Genomic DNA, 14,337 nt, shown 5'->3' with positions numbered 1-14,337 from the left:
AAGGGCAGGAGAAATGGCAGCAGATGGACAGATGGAAGACACTGCAGTGGGCAGTAAGGGTCGAGTGCTGAGAGGGAAAACAGGAAAGGAAAATCTGAGGGGTGTTACAGGCAGCTTGTAGTGACAGCTTTAAACCGAGATGGGAGGGAGCAAAGAAGCGAGGGGATGTGGGCGTGGACTTAAAGCTGCGGGGGAGGGAACTGCTCAAGGCAGAGAACAGAGAAAACAGAAGCTGAAAGAGGCCAAAGTCTAAGACGGTGCAGGACTGCACTAAAGGCAGCAAGAGAAGCCATGGGAAAAGGGCGCGCTCACGAAGGGGCTCCACATGCTGTGACAGTCTGTTACTGTCACCCTAAGTGAGATGCGAGCACAGCACCAAGGTTTTTTGACTTGCCTTTCATTAAGGTCACTTTAAGTAGATGAGTAAATATGGAGGCAGCACCAGAACCAGTTAGATGTTGCAGAAATGTAGCCAATCTACTGAAGCGTTCTAGCCAAGATGGGCTGTCCTCGTTGGGGGCAGCAAGAAATGTCTGTGCTATGGATAAATTTTGAAGGGAACAACAGCAGAATTTGGATTTATTTATGAAACTCACAGTGAGGATCATGCGTGGCTCCAAACCCAAGGTCTTAGCAACTGGAAAGTTCCTGCCACACAAGCGTGAGTTTTGTGCCCATCACACACGTAAAAAGTATGTATCTATAACCTCCAGTTCTGAGGAAGTGAGGGGTTATGGATATCGTGGAGACAGGTAGGGTCCCGAGGCTCACAGACCAGCCAGGGTAGCTACATCAAAGGCTCTAGATTGAGTGAGAAAGACCCTGTCTCAAAATATAAAGTGTAATGTGATAATGGAAGATACCCAAGTTCAACTGCTGTTCAGGCCTGCACATGCATGCACATAGGTAGAAAGATATTGGAAAAAGTCAATTTAGACTCTGTTTATGGAGTGGAGCAACGACTGGGGTGGGAAAATTTTTTGTTTGTTTCTGTTTCTGTGTTGCAAGGCAAGATCTCATGTTACTATAACCTAGGCTGACCTCAAGTATACTAGGTAGCAAGGGGAACGTGGAGCTTATACGAAAATGACAACATGTTTATATGTGGTGGTAAGAAATAACCAGCAAAGGTAAAAACAATACCCTAGACAGGGAAGAATTCCTGGAAGAGAGTCTGACTCAGCTTCAGCCTGGTGAGGGCTGGGCTAAAATGGCTGACAATGTTAGAGCTCCCCTGAATGCCCAGCAGAATCTCCAATTGGGAACAAGGGAGGAATTTGGGGAGCTAAGGACTTTGACCATGCAGGGCCTGCCCTGCCTGCTTCTGAAGTTATTCTGGGGAGTAATTTGTATTTATGTCCTTCGGGTCAATCTATGTTGCAACGTCTGAAGGGTTAAAGTTAAATAGGAACCAGAAATCATAAATAATTTCAAAAATCTAAGTTGTGGGAGGCAAAGTGACAAGTATTTTAAATTGCATTCTTTCCCCACCTAGTGGCCAGAATGCAGACAGCTCGTTACAGTTTCCTGTGTGTGACTCTGACCAGTGAAATGAAATCAGAAGACGGAGCGTTTCGTTGTTGACGTTCCAGTCGACGTCGTTTGCTATAGCACATTTCTTAGAGCTGTTTTAAAAGGAATCAGAACTATACCAGTATAACCCATCCTTCAGATGGAACCCAAGGTTGAGGTTGTATATACAAAACAAATTTTGTGGTTATTAATAGCAGTAAGACAGGAAAAGTGAGGTAATAAGGAATAATAATGAATGGGAAGTGACTAAGGTTAGAAGAGGAAAGAGCCAAGTGTTCTTCCTGAAGTCCCTTGTTTTAAAGAAGAATGTGCCAGTGTGATCTCGTAATTAACTACAAGTGCTTCGAATTTTCCACAACCTGAGACTTGGCACATCAAATAGCCTTACCTAATTCCATTTGGCAATTTTTAGCTTAGGCCAGTTCAGAGTTTCAAATTTTCTCATAGGTTAAGTGTAGAAAGACATGTTCCCGAGGGAGGGGTCCATTTCTGATAAGGGCGGGTATAAAATAACTTTATGTGTCACTTAGATCTTTCTTCAAAAAGGTTTCAGCAATAAAAGGTTAAAAGTTAAACTTACAAAGAGTAAATACAGCATAAAAAAGGTAACAGTTTCGCATCTTTAAATGTTAAGATCTAGGACCCCAGTCGGTTTTGTTTGTTTGCTTCTTTGGTTTGGTTTTACTTTCCTGGGATTTGAACCAGGACCTCATACACACTAGGCAAGCACTCTGTCACTGAGCTACAGCCCTCGCCCCACCCTAAGAGTGCTCCGAAATGACGGGCATGATATTAAATGAACTTCATTTGGTTCTTAAGGCTGCATTGAAAACAAAGAGCTATAGCGAGAGCCTGCTTGAATGGACTTATCTCTGCTGATAAGCTCCCCCTGTCTCTCCTCCCTGCCCACTCCCTCCTCTCAGCCCTCTGTAGTTGGTTGTGACTGGTTCCATTCTTCTCTCTGCAAAGCTCCTCTTTATGCCTGAGCGCTGGGTGGCAAATGCATTTGGGTCTTTTCAGGACATCTGCACCTATTTCTTAACCTCATCTTGGTCCATTTTATTCTCCACTGTCCCTGCCATTGTGGTCACTATTTCAAGCTGACTACTTTGATACTGTATACGGCATGAACTCAGACCTATATAAAATGGCATTACGTCTGCTTGGGTAAGAAACTCTTTGAATGAATGTGCTAATGCCATTTGCTTCATTCTTATTTACTTACTATCTATCCAGGTGTTTTAGAAAGTATACTGTTAGTCCAGTGGGAATTATGATTATTATTATTATTATTATTATTATTATTATTATTATTATTGTTTAATATCCTTTTAAACAAATGGCAAAAATTCATCTTGGAGATAAAAGTTACCCTAGTCTCTGAATCACAGAGACATCACCAGTTCAATAAGAAGCACACGCAGAAGGAGTTACTCTATAAGTATTTTCAAAATGATAAACGATCTCTTTCCTCAAGGGTTTTGTGGTCTGGTCATAAGTAGAGACTTTGTAGCACTCTAGAAGTGGACCAATAACACCCAGAAGCAGTAGAGGAGGCTTGGGAACTGGAGAATAAATTCCCAGAAGATGAAATACTTGAGTCAGGGATCTACAGCAGGGGGTTGACAAGGAAAAAAGAATATAGGGTGAGCGCCCGATTCCAATCTCCAGAATTTACAGAAGGGTGGAATGAAGGACCCAATCCTAGAGCATGGTTTTTCTGACCTCTACTCATGTGTCCTGGCACACACACACACACACACACGCACACACACACACACACACACGCACGCACACACACACACACACACACACACACACACACACACCTATTTTTTTTTTTATTTTTATTTTAGAGCTGGCATTAACCCAATAAAACTCCTCCGGCTAAGCATGGAGAAGGAGATTGTTAGGGGGGAGTGAGGATTCTGTATCTGCAGGAAATGAGAGAACGTGAGAGGCAGAGTTAGCCCAGGTGTGGTGGTACATGCCTATAATCACAGCGTTTGTGAGGACTGAGAGTTCTGAGCCACGAAGTGAGACCCCCAACTCAAAGATTAGGATCAGAGGGTTCAATTGGAGGAAGGGGGGAAGAGGAAGGAGGAAGGAGGGGGAGGCAAAGGGAGGAGGAATGGAGTTCTAGAAGTAAAGCAGTGGAAGAACAGAATTCATTACTCAGCCCTGTGACCTGCTCACCATGAAAAGGACTATTCATTGGTTGAATGTCTGTGTATTTTATATCCAAAGTATTTATGTTTTCAGTAAATGCTATTCCTTAAAACTAAGGTGAAGGACTTATTTATGTTAAGAGGTAAGTTATTCCTCTGCCAATGAAATGAGCCAATTCAAGCCAGATTAGAATATATTAAAGGCAGGTTTATTGGGAAACTGCTCTTGGATGGGTTCACGGGCCCCAAGGATGAAGCCAGGGGAGTCACATTGGGTGGGCAGGGGTTGGGGGTGGGGGGAGAAAGAGAGAAGGAAGAGAGAAAGGAAGAGAGAGAGATCAAAATGTCTGGATTATACAGGGAGGAGCGATTCGGGGGAAGGGCAGCCCAACCCCTAGGCTGGAAAGTTCAAGGATGAGGGCAGAGTATGTGAGGTAGGGACTGAGGGATGCTGGGGGGACCTTAAGTCTAGTTCTGCTTTGATATGCAAAATATGCACTTCAGTCCCTTGTCCTTACCCCCCACCCCCACTCTCAGAAACCAAACATTACTTATATTTATAAAACTTCTTCTTCAATGTCCACATCTAGTAATTTTATTTAAATAATTATTTCCAAAAGGATCTTTTTCTTTGCTTTGTTTTGTCAATGAAATGGAAACTTATTTAATAGCCCAGGCTGGGTACTGTGATTATAAGTATGTAAGCACAAAGCTACAGTAATTGTTCATCACTGATTGGACCACTCAACTTCAGGTGGTTTCAACATGTTGGCTTGAAGGTTAAAGTGACTTAACCATCCTTGGATGTTTCACTCTGCATATACAATGTAATATACTGGCTTTCCTTTTAAAGCATTTCAAACACCTTAAATCAATGGCTCTCAACCTTCCTAACACTACCACCCTTTGATATCGTTCCTCGTGTTGTGGTGAGCCTCGATCACAAAAGGACTTTGTTGCTACTTCATAACTGTAATTTTGCTACTTTTTCGAATCATCTGATCCTGCAGGACATCTGATATGTTCTCCCAAAGGGGTCATAACCCACAGTTTAAGCACCACTGCCTTAAATGGACTTCCCAATGACTTCACTACAGAACCCCTCCCATGAAGACACTGTAAAAGCTTTGGAATTAAATCAGTTCCTTTAAAGAGCCCAAGAGCTTTTGTGATTAAATTATTTCTTTTTTAGAATATAAGAATGGTAAAATATAGTTAACCATGTGGAAGGCAGAGACAGTAATATGGCGGGCCCAGTGCCCTCTACCCACTGTGGGAGCTATAAATAGATCTGGTTCATCTGTCTCTTCATTACTTCCCTTTCTTGTGTTATCCTGAAACTAATAACAAACATTGTCTTATTTCATCCATAGACTATTCAGTAGCTATGTCCCCAGATTAAACCCTGTTAGCCTAAAATGTCAAATCAGTCATGAGCAGGACACAGGCCTCTAATCCCAGCACTCAAGATTATGAAGCATAGAGGTTACTAGGTCAAGACCAACTTGACCTACTTTTAGTAAAACTCTGTCCAAAAAAAAAAAAAAAAGCCAGTTTTCAGTCATTGTATACATGTGTGCTTTGACTAAGAGTCTTTGATGATTCATGTTCATATTTTATATGTTCATATATAATTTGTATATTCAACTTATCTCTTTAAGCATTGAAGTTTGCCTACCACCTCAGTTTTTCTTTTTTCCTTGCAATTTATTTGTTGAGGAAATCAGATTGTTTGTGGAGATTATGGTTAGCCTTGTCTGGGTTCTGCTCATTGTGTCTCTGTTAGTGCGTTATTCTCTCCCCTCCTAAAGATTGCTAGTTGAATACAAAGCTGGCTTGATTGCATTTGTTTTTCCTTTCTTAGTGTTTTATTTTTGGCTTGGGGTAAAACTTGCCTCTGGAGGACAGTGTGTTTTTTATTTTATTTATCATAATTTTATGTGTGTGAGTGTTTTGCCTGTATGTATATGTACTATATGCATGCCGGGTGTCCACTGAGGGCAGAAGGAGGCTGCAGTTTATGGGCATAAGTTTATGTATATTTTCATTTTAAGGCAAGCTTCTACTTTATTCTCATGGGTTCTTTTCTTTCTTTCTTGTTTTCAGACATCCTATAAATGAAGAAAATCAAGATGGTGTCATGCACTCTGATGGTAAGGGGTAACTTTTTTTTATCTGAAGTACACGTTTCAATTAGTCAAATGTCATGGCCTCCTTAATGGCCTATGCATTACTTATTTCTTAGCATTCTCATGCTTCCTTCCCTTATCTTTCTCACTATAGAGAAACATTCGAAAATACTCAATGTGTGTTTGTACATATTCTTATTATATGATTATATGAAGTATATATGTAATTGATATAAAAAGTAGATTATTGAGTTTTCTTTCTGAGAACACTCAGCATAAGAACACTCCAGCTTCCATCCTGTTACTGTGCACGCATTTAGTCTGCCGTTACTAGGTACACTGTGGCATGCACCCACATTTTACTGAGCTCCTGGGATTGTAAGAGACACTGCAGAGCTCCTCTACAGGCTCATCCCATGTGGACTTCAGAGAGGTCATTTCTTCACAGAGAAATGGCCGTGGAAAGGCTGGCTATGTGCTCCAAGATATTTACTTTGCTGAATAGGACTAGGATGCTCTTCAGAATTGATGCCCTGTCTACAGTCTCAGCAAGACACCGATGTGGCCATGCCCCCACATTTCACCAGCAGACGGGTGCTTTATTAAGCTTTCTCATCTTTCCTCAGTCTTAGGATACAAAAAGGATCTCATTTTAATTTGCACACATTTTATTTTTATTAAACTTATTCTATGGCCCCTCCATATATTTATGTAATACATTCTAATCACACTCGGCCTCCCAACCTCCCTTATCCCACTCCAACCCACTCAACACCATGTCCCCAGTGTGAGTCCCCTTTCTATTTCCTGTTTTTGTTTTGTTTTGTAACCAAAATGTAACCAACATTTGTTTTGTAACTGGATTTAGCGAGCACTAGCTATGTGAGAATGAGTGTGAACCTCTCTAATGGACTGTTGGGGACCCACTACTGGCTTTATCACCGAAATCAGTGCCTCTCCTCAGCTAATTCAGATTCGTTTTCATTTCATAATTCTCTTTTCTGCTCTTGAGTTTGTATATAGTGCCAGTGTTCTTCCAACCAAACTCGAAATAATTCATGCTGTTTTTATAATTTATGGTGCACCTCTATAGTATATCAACTATAGATGAATGTGGGTATATGTATGCATGTATTATATGACCATATAGAAGTTTTCTTAGTCCCTGTGTTAGGGTTACTATTGCTGTGATCAAACACCATGACCAAAACAACTTGGGGAGGAAAGGGTTTCTTTGGCTTACACTCTCCATTAGAGTTCATCACCAAAGGAAGTCAGGACAAGAACTCAAAGAGGGCAGGAACCTGGAGGGAGGAACTGATGCAGAGGCCATGGGGGAGTACTGCTTACTGGATTGCTCACCACAGCTTGCTTAGCCCACTTTCTTATAGAGCCCAGAACCACCAGTCCAGGGATGACATCACCCACAATGGGCTGGGCCCTCCTCCCATCAATCACTAATTAATCTATAGGCTTGCCTACAACCTGATCTTATGGAGGCAGTTTTAAAATCGGATCTTCCCTCCTCTCTAATAACTTTACCTTGCGACATATTGACATAAAAAAGTATCCAGTACAGTCCCTGAGCACTCTTTTCAATTCCTTTGGCCCATGTGTTTTAAAGCAATACTACATTGTTGTTTTATTATGAGCTTAGTGTTATTATCTTAGTAACATAATATCAGATTATGGCTTGATATCTGGTAGAGCATATTTTACACTGTAGTCATTTTCAGTTTAATCACCTCAGCTTATTTGATACATGGAAGCAAATATCCAAGAAAGAATGTGCCAAAGAGTATGAACTATTTGTGATTTTCCCTATTTTATATCATTTCACATAAGTACACACATCAAATGTACTTACATAAAGCAAATAAAAGGTACCATAATTATTATTTACTTTTGAATTATCTTATGAAAATTAACAAAAGGACTTTGTAATTAAATTATGAGTGTTAAAAAAATACCAAAGCACATACTTTATTTTGTGCTTTAAGAGGTTAAGTTTGATTATACTTTAAATTGATATAAGTATTATTGTATCCCTTTTGAAGTGTTTCTTAATTACAGTGTGTTGTCTTGTTTTGTTTCTCCAATCCTTTAGGTACTGGAAATCTAGAAGAGGTCAGATATTTTTATATCTCTTTTTCTATTACTAACATGGGAATGTTTAACAATTATTATAATTCGTGTCCTACTGTTATAAACACACAAATAAAAAGTTTAACAATTTTCAATGGTATTTTTTTCCTTTTCTAACCTTATTTAACTTAAATGCTTTAAATATTGTATGCCAGTCAGTATGCTAACCCATGGTAGAGTAATGTAGTACTGAACTTACGTCTGGCCGCACAGCTAAATGACTGGGAAAAACAGAAAATGCAATTTCCTTTACTTGTTCCTAATGTCTCTCACAACTAGAAAAAAGAGTGAGAGAAAAGAAAATTTCAAATAAGCCAATTTAGGCTCAAATTATATAAACTCAAACATTTTAAGGAATAATTTTTTAATGAAATGTGTTAAACACTGATTTTAAGGAATAATTTGTCAATGAAGTATGTGTGTGGCCTTTTGGAATAATCACGGTAATTATCTTATTTTCTTGGCAGGAACAAGAGAGTGATGGAGAAATGTATGAAGACATGTATGTATTGTTTTTGTTACCATAACAATGTTCTTCTAAAATGAATACAATGTTTTGTAAGAGAGCAGATGGGTGCTCAAAAGCACTAGGAAGGAAAAACTTTATTTACATGGTTGGTTGGCCTGTAATGGCTTCCCTTATTTCACTACAAAGGACTATAATTGGTTCACTTCTCCAACGACCCTACATGGGACTCTAATGACTGCCATGTGAAACCTGAAGCTACTTGAAAGACAGTCAGAATAAATCTCTCTCTCTCTCTCTCTCTCTCTCTCTCTCTCCCTCTCTCTCTCTCTGTGTGTGTGTGTGTGTGTGTGTGTGTGTGTGTGTGTGTGTGTGTGTGTGTGTGTGTGTATCTTCTTCACCCAGACACAGAGGTATTATGGGCTATGACTCAGCGCAGTACCAGACGCCTATGTTCTAGTCTACTGGGTAGATATGAAAAGTGACTCCACAGTAGAGTTTAAAATAGACTAAGACATTTCTTGGAAAGTGCCTTAGTTTGGATTTCTATTGCTGTGAAGAGATGCTATGGCCATGTCAACTCTTATAAAGGACAACATTTCATTGAGACTGGGTCACGGTTTCTGAAATTCAGTCCATTATTGTAAGAGTGGTAAGATGCGTGGCAGCATCCACACAGACAATGATGCTGGAGAAGGAGCTGAGAGTTCTACAGCATCAGCAGCTGCCCACCAGGCCAAGTTTGAGCATATGAGACCGCAAAGCCAGCCCCCACAATGGTACACTTCCTCTACACCTCTATGGGCCAAGCATTCACACCTTTCAGTCTATGGGGTCCATTCTTATTCAAACCACCACACAAAGCATGTGGAAATAGTAGTGATCTTTTTCTTTTTCAAAAAAAATGTATTTATTTATTCATTCACTTTGCAGTCTAATATCAGTCCTTCCTCTCCTCCCAGTACCCCCCCCATGCAAGTCCTCTCCCCATTCTACCTTCCCCTTCTATTTTGAAAAGGGGAAGCCCCCTGGCTATTATCCCTCAACTAACATGCACACACACACACACACACACACACACACACACACACACACACCACACACACACACACACACACACACCACACACCACACCCACAACTCACATCACATCACTGTGGGACTAGGCACATCCTCTCCTGGGCCAGACAAGGTGGTCCATTTAGGGATACAGGATCCACAGGCAGGCAGGCAGGCAACAGGCTCAGGGACAGCCCCTGATCTAGCTATTTGGGGGACCCACAGGAGGACCAAGCTGCTCATCTGCTACATACATTCAGGGGGCCTAGGTCCAGCCCATGTTCGCTCTTTGGTTGGTGATTCAGTCTCTTGGGAGCCCCCAAAGGTCTAGGTTAGTTGACTCTGTTGGTTTTCCCGTGGAGCTTCTGCCCTCTTCAAGTTCCTCAATCCTTCTCCCAACTCTTCCATAAGACTCCTTGAACTCCATCTTAGGTTTGGATGTGGGTCTCTGCATCTCTTCCCATTGGCTGCTGGGTAGAGCCTCTCAGAAGACAGTTATGCTTGTTTCCTGTCTGCAAGCGGAGCAGAGTATCCTTAATAGTGTTCAGGGCTGGTTTGATTGAATGCTGAGCTCAGCTATCTTAATTTCCTCTGCCCAACTCTTCAACCTGTTCCATGAAGTCTCTAGATTAAAATGTGTATGAGTGCCCGTGAGCGTATGTATGCTCACACATGCCCATGAAACTGCAAGGCTAACCAAGGACAGGGGCTTTCTGAACAGTGCCTTCCTCCTCATGGTTCACGCTGCAGCAGGGAGGAGCTGCGCTGTCAGAGAAGGTATTTGTAGCTATGGAATCCTTCTGGCTTTACACACAGATTTTCACACAGCCAGAATTCTTACATCGTTAGCTTCTTGGTTTCATCTCTTGTCTTTGGAGACCTTCTTCTGTAGTAGGTAGACATCTCTCTGCATGGTGGTTCCTGACCTACAAACACCTATGTAGCCACAACTTAGCCATTTTTTTTTTTTTTTTTTTTTTTTTTTTTTTTTTTTGAGCACCAACCCAGGGCCTTGCGCCCTAAGCAAGCGGCCTACCACTGAGCCAAATCCCCAACCCCCAACTTAGCCATTTCTATTCACAGAGAATCATCCAAGGAACGAGACAAGAAACGGGAAAAAGAAGAAAAGAAGAGATTAGAGCTAGAACGAAAGGAGCAGAAGGAGAGAGAGAAGAAAGAGCAAGAACTGAGGAAGAAATTCAAGGTAAGAGCTTGCTTGCTGGTGAATAAAGCCATAGCATCATTTCTATCCAAAACACCACCTTATTCTACCATCAAAAATGAAATGGGATTAAAAAAAAAAAAAAGTATAATTAGCTTATAATCCATGAGTACCCAGGGATTTTATGTTGACAGAGGAAATGAATGCACCATTACTGTGTGCCACGAGTCTGGAACCAACACACAAAGATGTCCCAATGGCACATCACATGATGGTGCAGTGGACACCGTGTTCCTGGATGAACCACCTTTCTTTGAGTTACTAGAGACCCTGGTATCTGGATCTGAACTATTTGCCTTTAAGCCCTGTACTTACTGCTATCTAAGACCCGCTGCCTCTTCTCCCTCTTTAAATGCCTCAACTTCTGACCTTTATCTTCTCTGAACTCTGGTAACTATGTCACCTCTACTGCGATCCCTATTGCGATCCCTTCTGCGCTACATGCACCAGCTGAACTCTCTGGGCTATGCCATCCATCTTTGATGACGTAAGCCATCTGGTATGTTTCCGGGACCTCAGAAGTATTTAGAATGGCGATGTGAATTACAAAACTATTCTTCACTTTTAAGGGAATTCACATGGTTTTCTTTAAATATTTATTTCTCTTTAGAGAATTTGATACATGGAATTACAAAATGTGAGTCATGTAGAACTTCTCAGTACATTTGTTATGTTAAAACAAAAGTTCCACAGCATGCTGTAAGGAAAACAACCAGCTTGCGGTTGTTTGGACAGTCTAGATTCCAGCTCCAGCTGCACATACACGGTCTGTGTTCTCAGACTTATTACTCACTCCTTGAGATTCAGAGACTCAGTCTTTAAAGTGAAAATAAATGATTTTTCTATAGTCTGTTATGAGATCAAATGAAATGTTATATAAAAGCCACTCCATCTACTATGAGTTTTCATGAAATCTTGGAAAAAGTCTTCTGTGTACAAGTAACATTACGATTGCAATGGGAAAACTAAAACATCTTACTCGCACAGGATCCATGACTACCAAGACGTATGTTCTTGAAGTAAAAGTTTAATACAATGAAAATGCATTGGGCTGGAGAGATGGCTCAGTGGTTAAGATCATTGACTGCTCTTCCAGAGGTCCACAGTTCAAATCCCAGCAACCACGTGATGGCTTACAACCATCTGTAATGAGATCTGATGCCCTCTTCTCGTGGGTCTGAAGACAGCTACAGTGTACTTAAAATATAATAAATAAATAAATAAATATATCTTTAACAAAAAGACAATGTATGTAATATACTTTTCACAAGAGAGCACTTGTAGTTTTTAAGGATTTGAAATTAGTTTGGGGAAAAAAGTAATTCATTGTTTCATACATTCATTAAAATAATTTTGTTCATAAGAAAAACAGAGTATAGAAGTTATATCAGTCAAAAAGAACTCAAGAGTTTGTCAAATCTGAGAACTTACAAGCTATATTTCACTCAGGTTTTAATAGACACTGGGGTTTGTAAATATGAGAATCTATCAGTGTCATGACATATCATAATTAAACTTTTATTTTTCTCTTTTGCTGACATATCAATTTATTAATACTAAAATGAATTCGACTTTATTGAGAAATTGTCCTCAAAGACTCACATGACACTATGTATTTCACTGAAGTAGTAAGAAAGTGTTAACAAGTAACCAGTTATACTCTGAACACTGCATGCATTGAAATCCAATACAGCTGCAGATCTGTAATTCAAATATTCAGATTACAGATTGTTTACAAACAGAGGCCAACTATCATAAAGCCAGCTCAGCCCAAAACCTTTCTACTTGAGTCTGCTTTTATAATAAACCCCATAATTGATACGGTAGTTAGCTACCAACCTATGTTTTTGTTTAATTAATATGTCACATAATTCACAACAACATAGGCTCAATGAAACAGTTTCTTTCCCCTCCCAAAAAATCACAATCCATACTTATTTGTCAAAAGATGAGAGATACCCTAGTGAAGACATTCATTTAGGAAGAGAAAATTAGGATCTAGGGACTCATGCCTCAAGATATATTATTCTCCTATTAATAAATCATCATGTTATTCAGAATGTTAGTTATGAAAACTTTGCCTAGTATTTGTTTATTATTTTTGAAGCTATTTATAAAATGCTATCTTATTTGTAGCAGGTAGTATTTACTACAAGTTTATACTCCAACAGGCAAAAGAAAGGAAGGCAGGAACAAAGGAAGGAAGGAAGGAAGGAAGGAAGGAAGGAAGGAAGGAAGGAAGGAAGGACGAACAGAAGAAAGAAAGGGCTAGTGTACATCAGTACATATGCAGTCCCATTCATTCCATGTATTTTCCAGAGTTCTTATGTTCATCAGACTACCACCACTCTCTGATGAATCACACACACACATGTTCACCTGGTCTCTGTTGGTCTTGCTACACCTCTGTGGTTTTCTTCTCAGCTCTTTCTCTTTTGTATCTTTTCTTCATTCTTCTCTCATAAATTGCATTCCGATTGTAGCTTCTCTTCCCCTCCCAGCCCTCCCCCTTCCCCATTCACTCTCCTCCTCCTCCTCCTCCTCCTCCTCCTCCTCCTCCTCCTCCTCCTCCTCTTTCAGAAACGTTCAGGCCTCCCCATGAATGTCAACAAAATATGGCACATTAAGTTATAGTAAGAATAGGCACTATTCTTCGTATTAAGGCTGGATGAGGCAACCCAGGAAGGAAAAAAAAGTCACCAGCCCCACTCCTAGGCGTCCCACAAAAAGACCACGCTACACAACTGTAATATACAAGAGGAGGGCTGAGGTCAGACCCACTAGGCTCCCTGATTGTCAGTTCAGTCTCTGTGAGTCCCTGTGAGTCCTGGGTCATTGGTTCTGTGGGGTTTCTTTGGTTCCTACAATTCTTCCTCCATTCTTCTGCAGGACTCCCCGAGCAAGCCTAATGTTTGGCTGTGGGACACTGCATCTGCCTTAATTCTTTAATAAGAGCGTTCACCAGGAATGACAGTTGTAGGATTATTATATTTCAAGATTATATTTTCAGTGGTTTTCTATTATGTTTTCCACCTTGTAGCTTACTGGCCCCATTCAAGTCATCCATCATGCAAAAGCCTGCTGTGATGTCAAAGGAGGAAAGAACGAACTGAGCTTCAAGCAAGGAGAGGACATTGAAATAATTCGCATCACAGACAATCCAGAAGGGAAATGGCTGGGCAGAACTGCAAGGGGATCATGTGAGTGCACCTTTTCCAGGGGTTTCAAGGCTTCCAGGGCTAGTCGGTTTCTCTCCCTCCCTCCTTCCCTCCCTCCTTCCCTCCCTCCCTCCCTCCTTCCCTCCCTCCCTATGTCTCCCTTCCTTCTGTATTAGTTGAGAATTTCATACAACATGCTTTGATTACATTTGCCTTCCCTCCCCCAACTCTTCCCAAATCAACCCCTCTTTCCTTTTCAACCAACTGTGTATCTCTCCTCCCTCCCCGCATTTATAGCAATTTATATTGCTCAAATATTTTTAGATTTTCACTGGAGTGTGGTCTACACCAAGGGCAATACTCTGGAAACTGACTTGTCCTTTTCCAATAACAACAATTACCAGTTGCTTCTCGGTTAGGGGTGGAACTCATGCCCGATTCCCCTGTCATGCTGGGA

The 14,337-nt window shown here is 40.8% G+C and overlaps 1 protein-coding gene across 1 annotated transcript in view; it reads left to right on the top strand.

The window, feature by feature from the left end:
• Window positions 1-14,337, top strand: part of Fyb1 (FYN binding protein 1) — a 142,432-nt gene that overhangs the window by 99,617 nt on the left and 28,478 nt on the right. Inside the window, exons 4-8 of the mRNA XM_032898816.1 lie at window positions 5,808-5,854; window positions 7,938-7,957; window positions 8,443-8,477; window positions 10,584-10,704; window positions 13,763-13,922. Coding sequence (XP_032754707.1) covers window positions 5,808-5,854; window positions 7,938-7,957; window positions 8,443-8,477; window positions 10,584-10,704; window positions 13,763-13,922 — 383 coding nt within the window. The remainder of the gene's footprint in view (window positions 1-5,807; window positions 5,855-7,937; window positions 7,958-8,442; window positions 8,478-10,583; window positions 10,705-13,762; window positions 13,923-14,337) is intronic.

The sequence above is a fragment of the Rattus rattus genome, chromosome 3 (genome assembly GCF_011064425.1).
Source record: "Rattus rattus isolate New Zealand chromosome 3, Rrattus_CSIRO_v1, whole genome shotgun sequence".
NCBI lineage: Eukaryota > Metazoa > Chordata > Mammalia > Rodentia > Muridae > Rattus > Rattus rattus.
The sequence above is the reverse complement of the archived record's forward strand: the minus strand, read 5'-3'. Positions and strand labels throughout refer to the sequence as shown.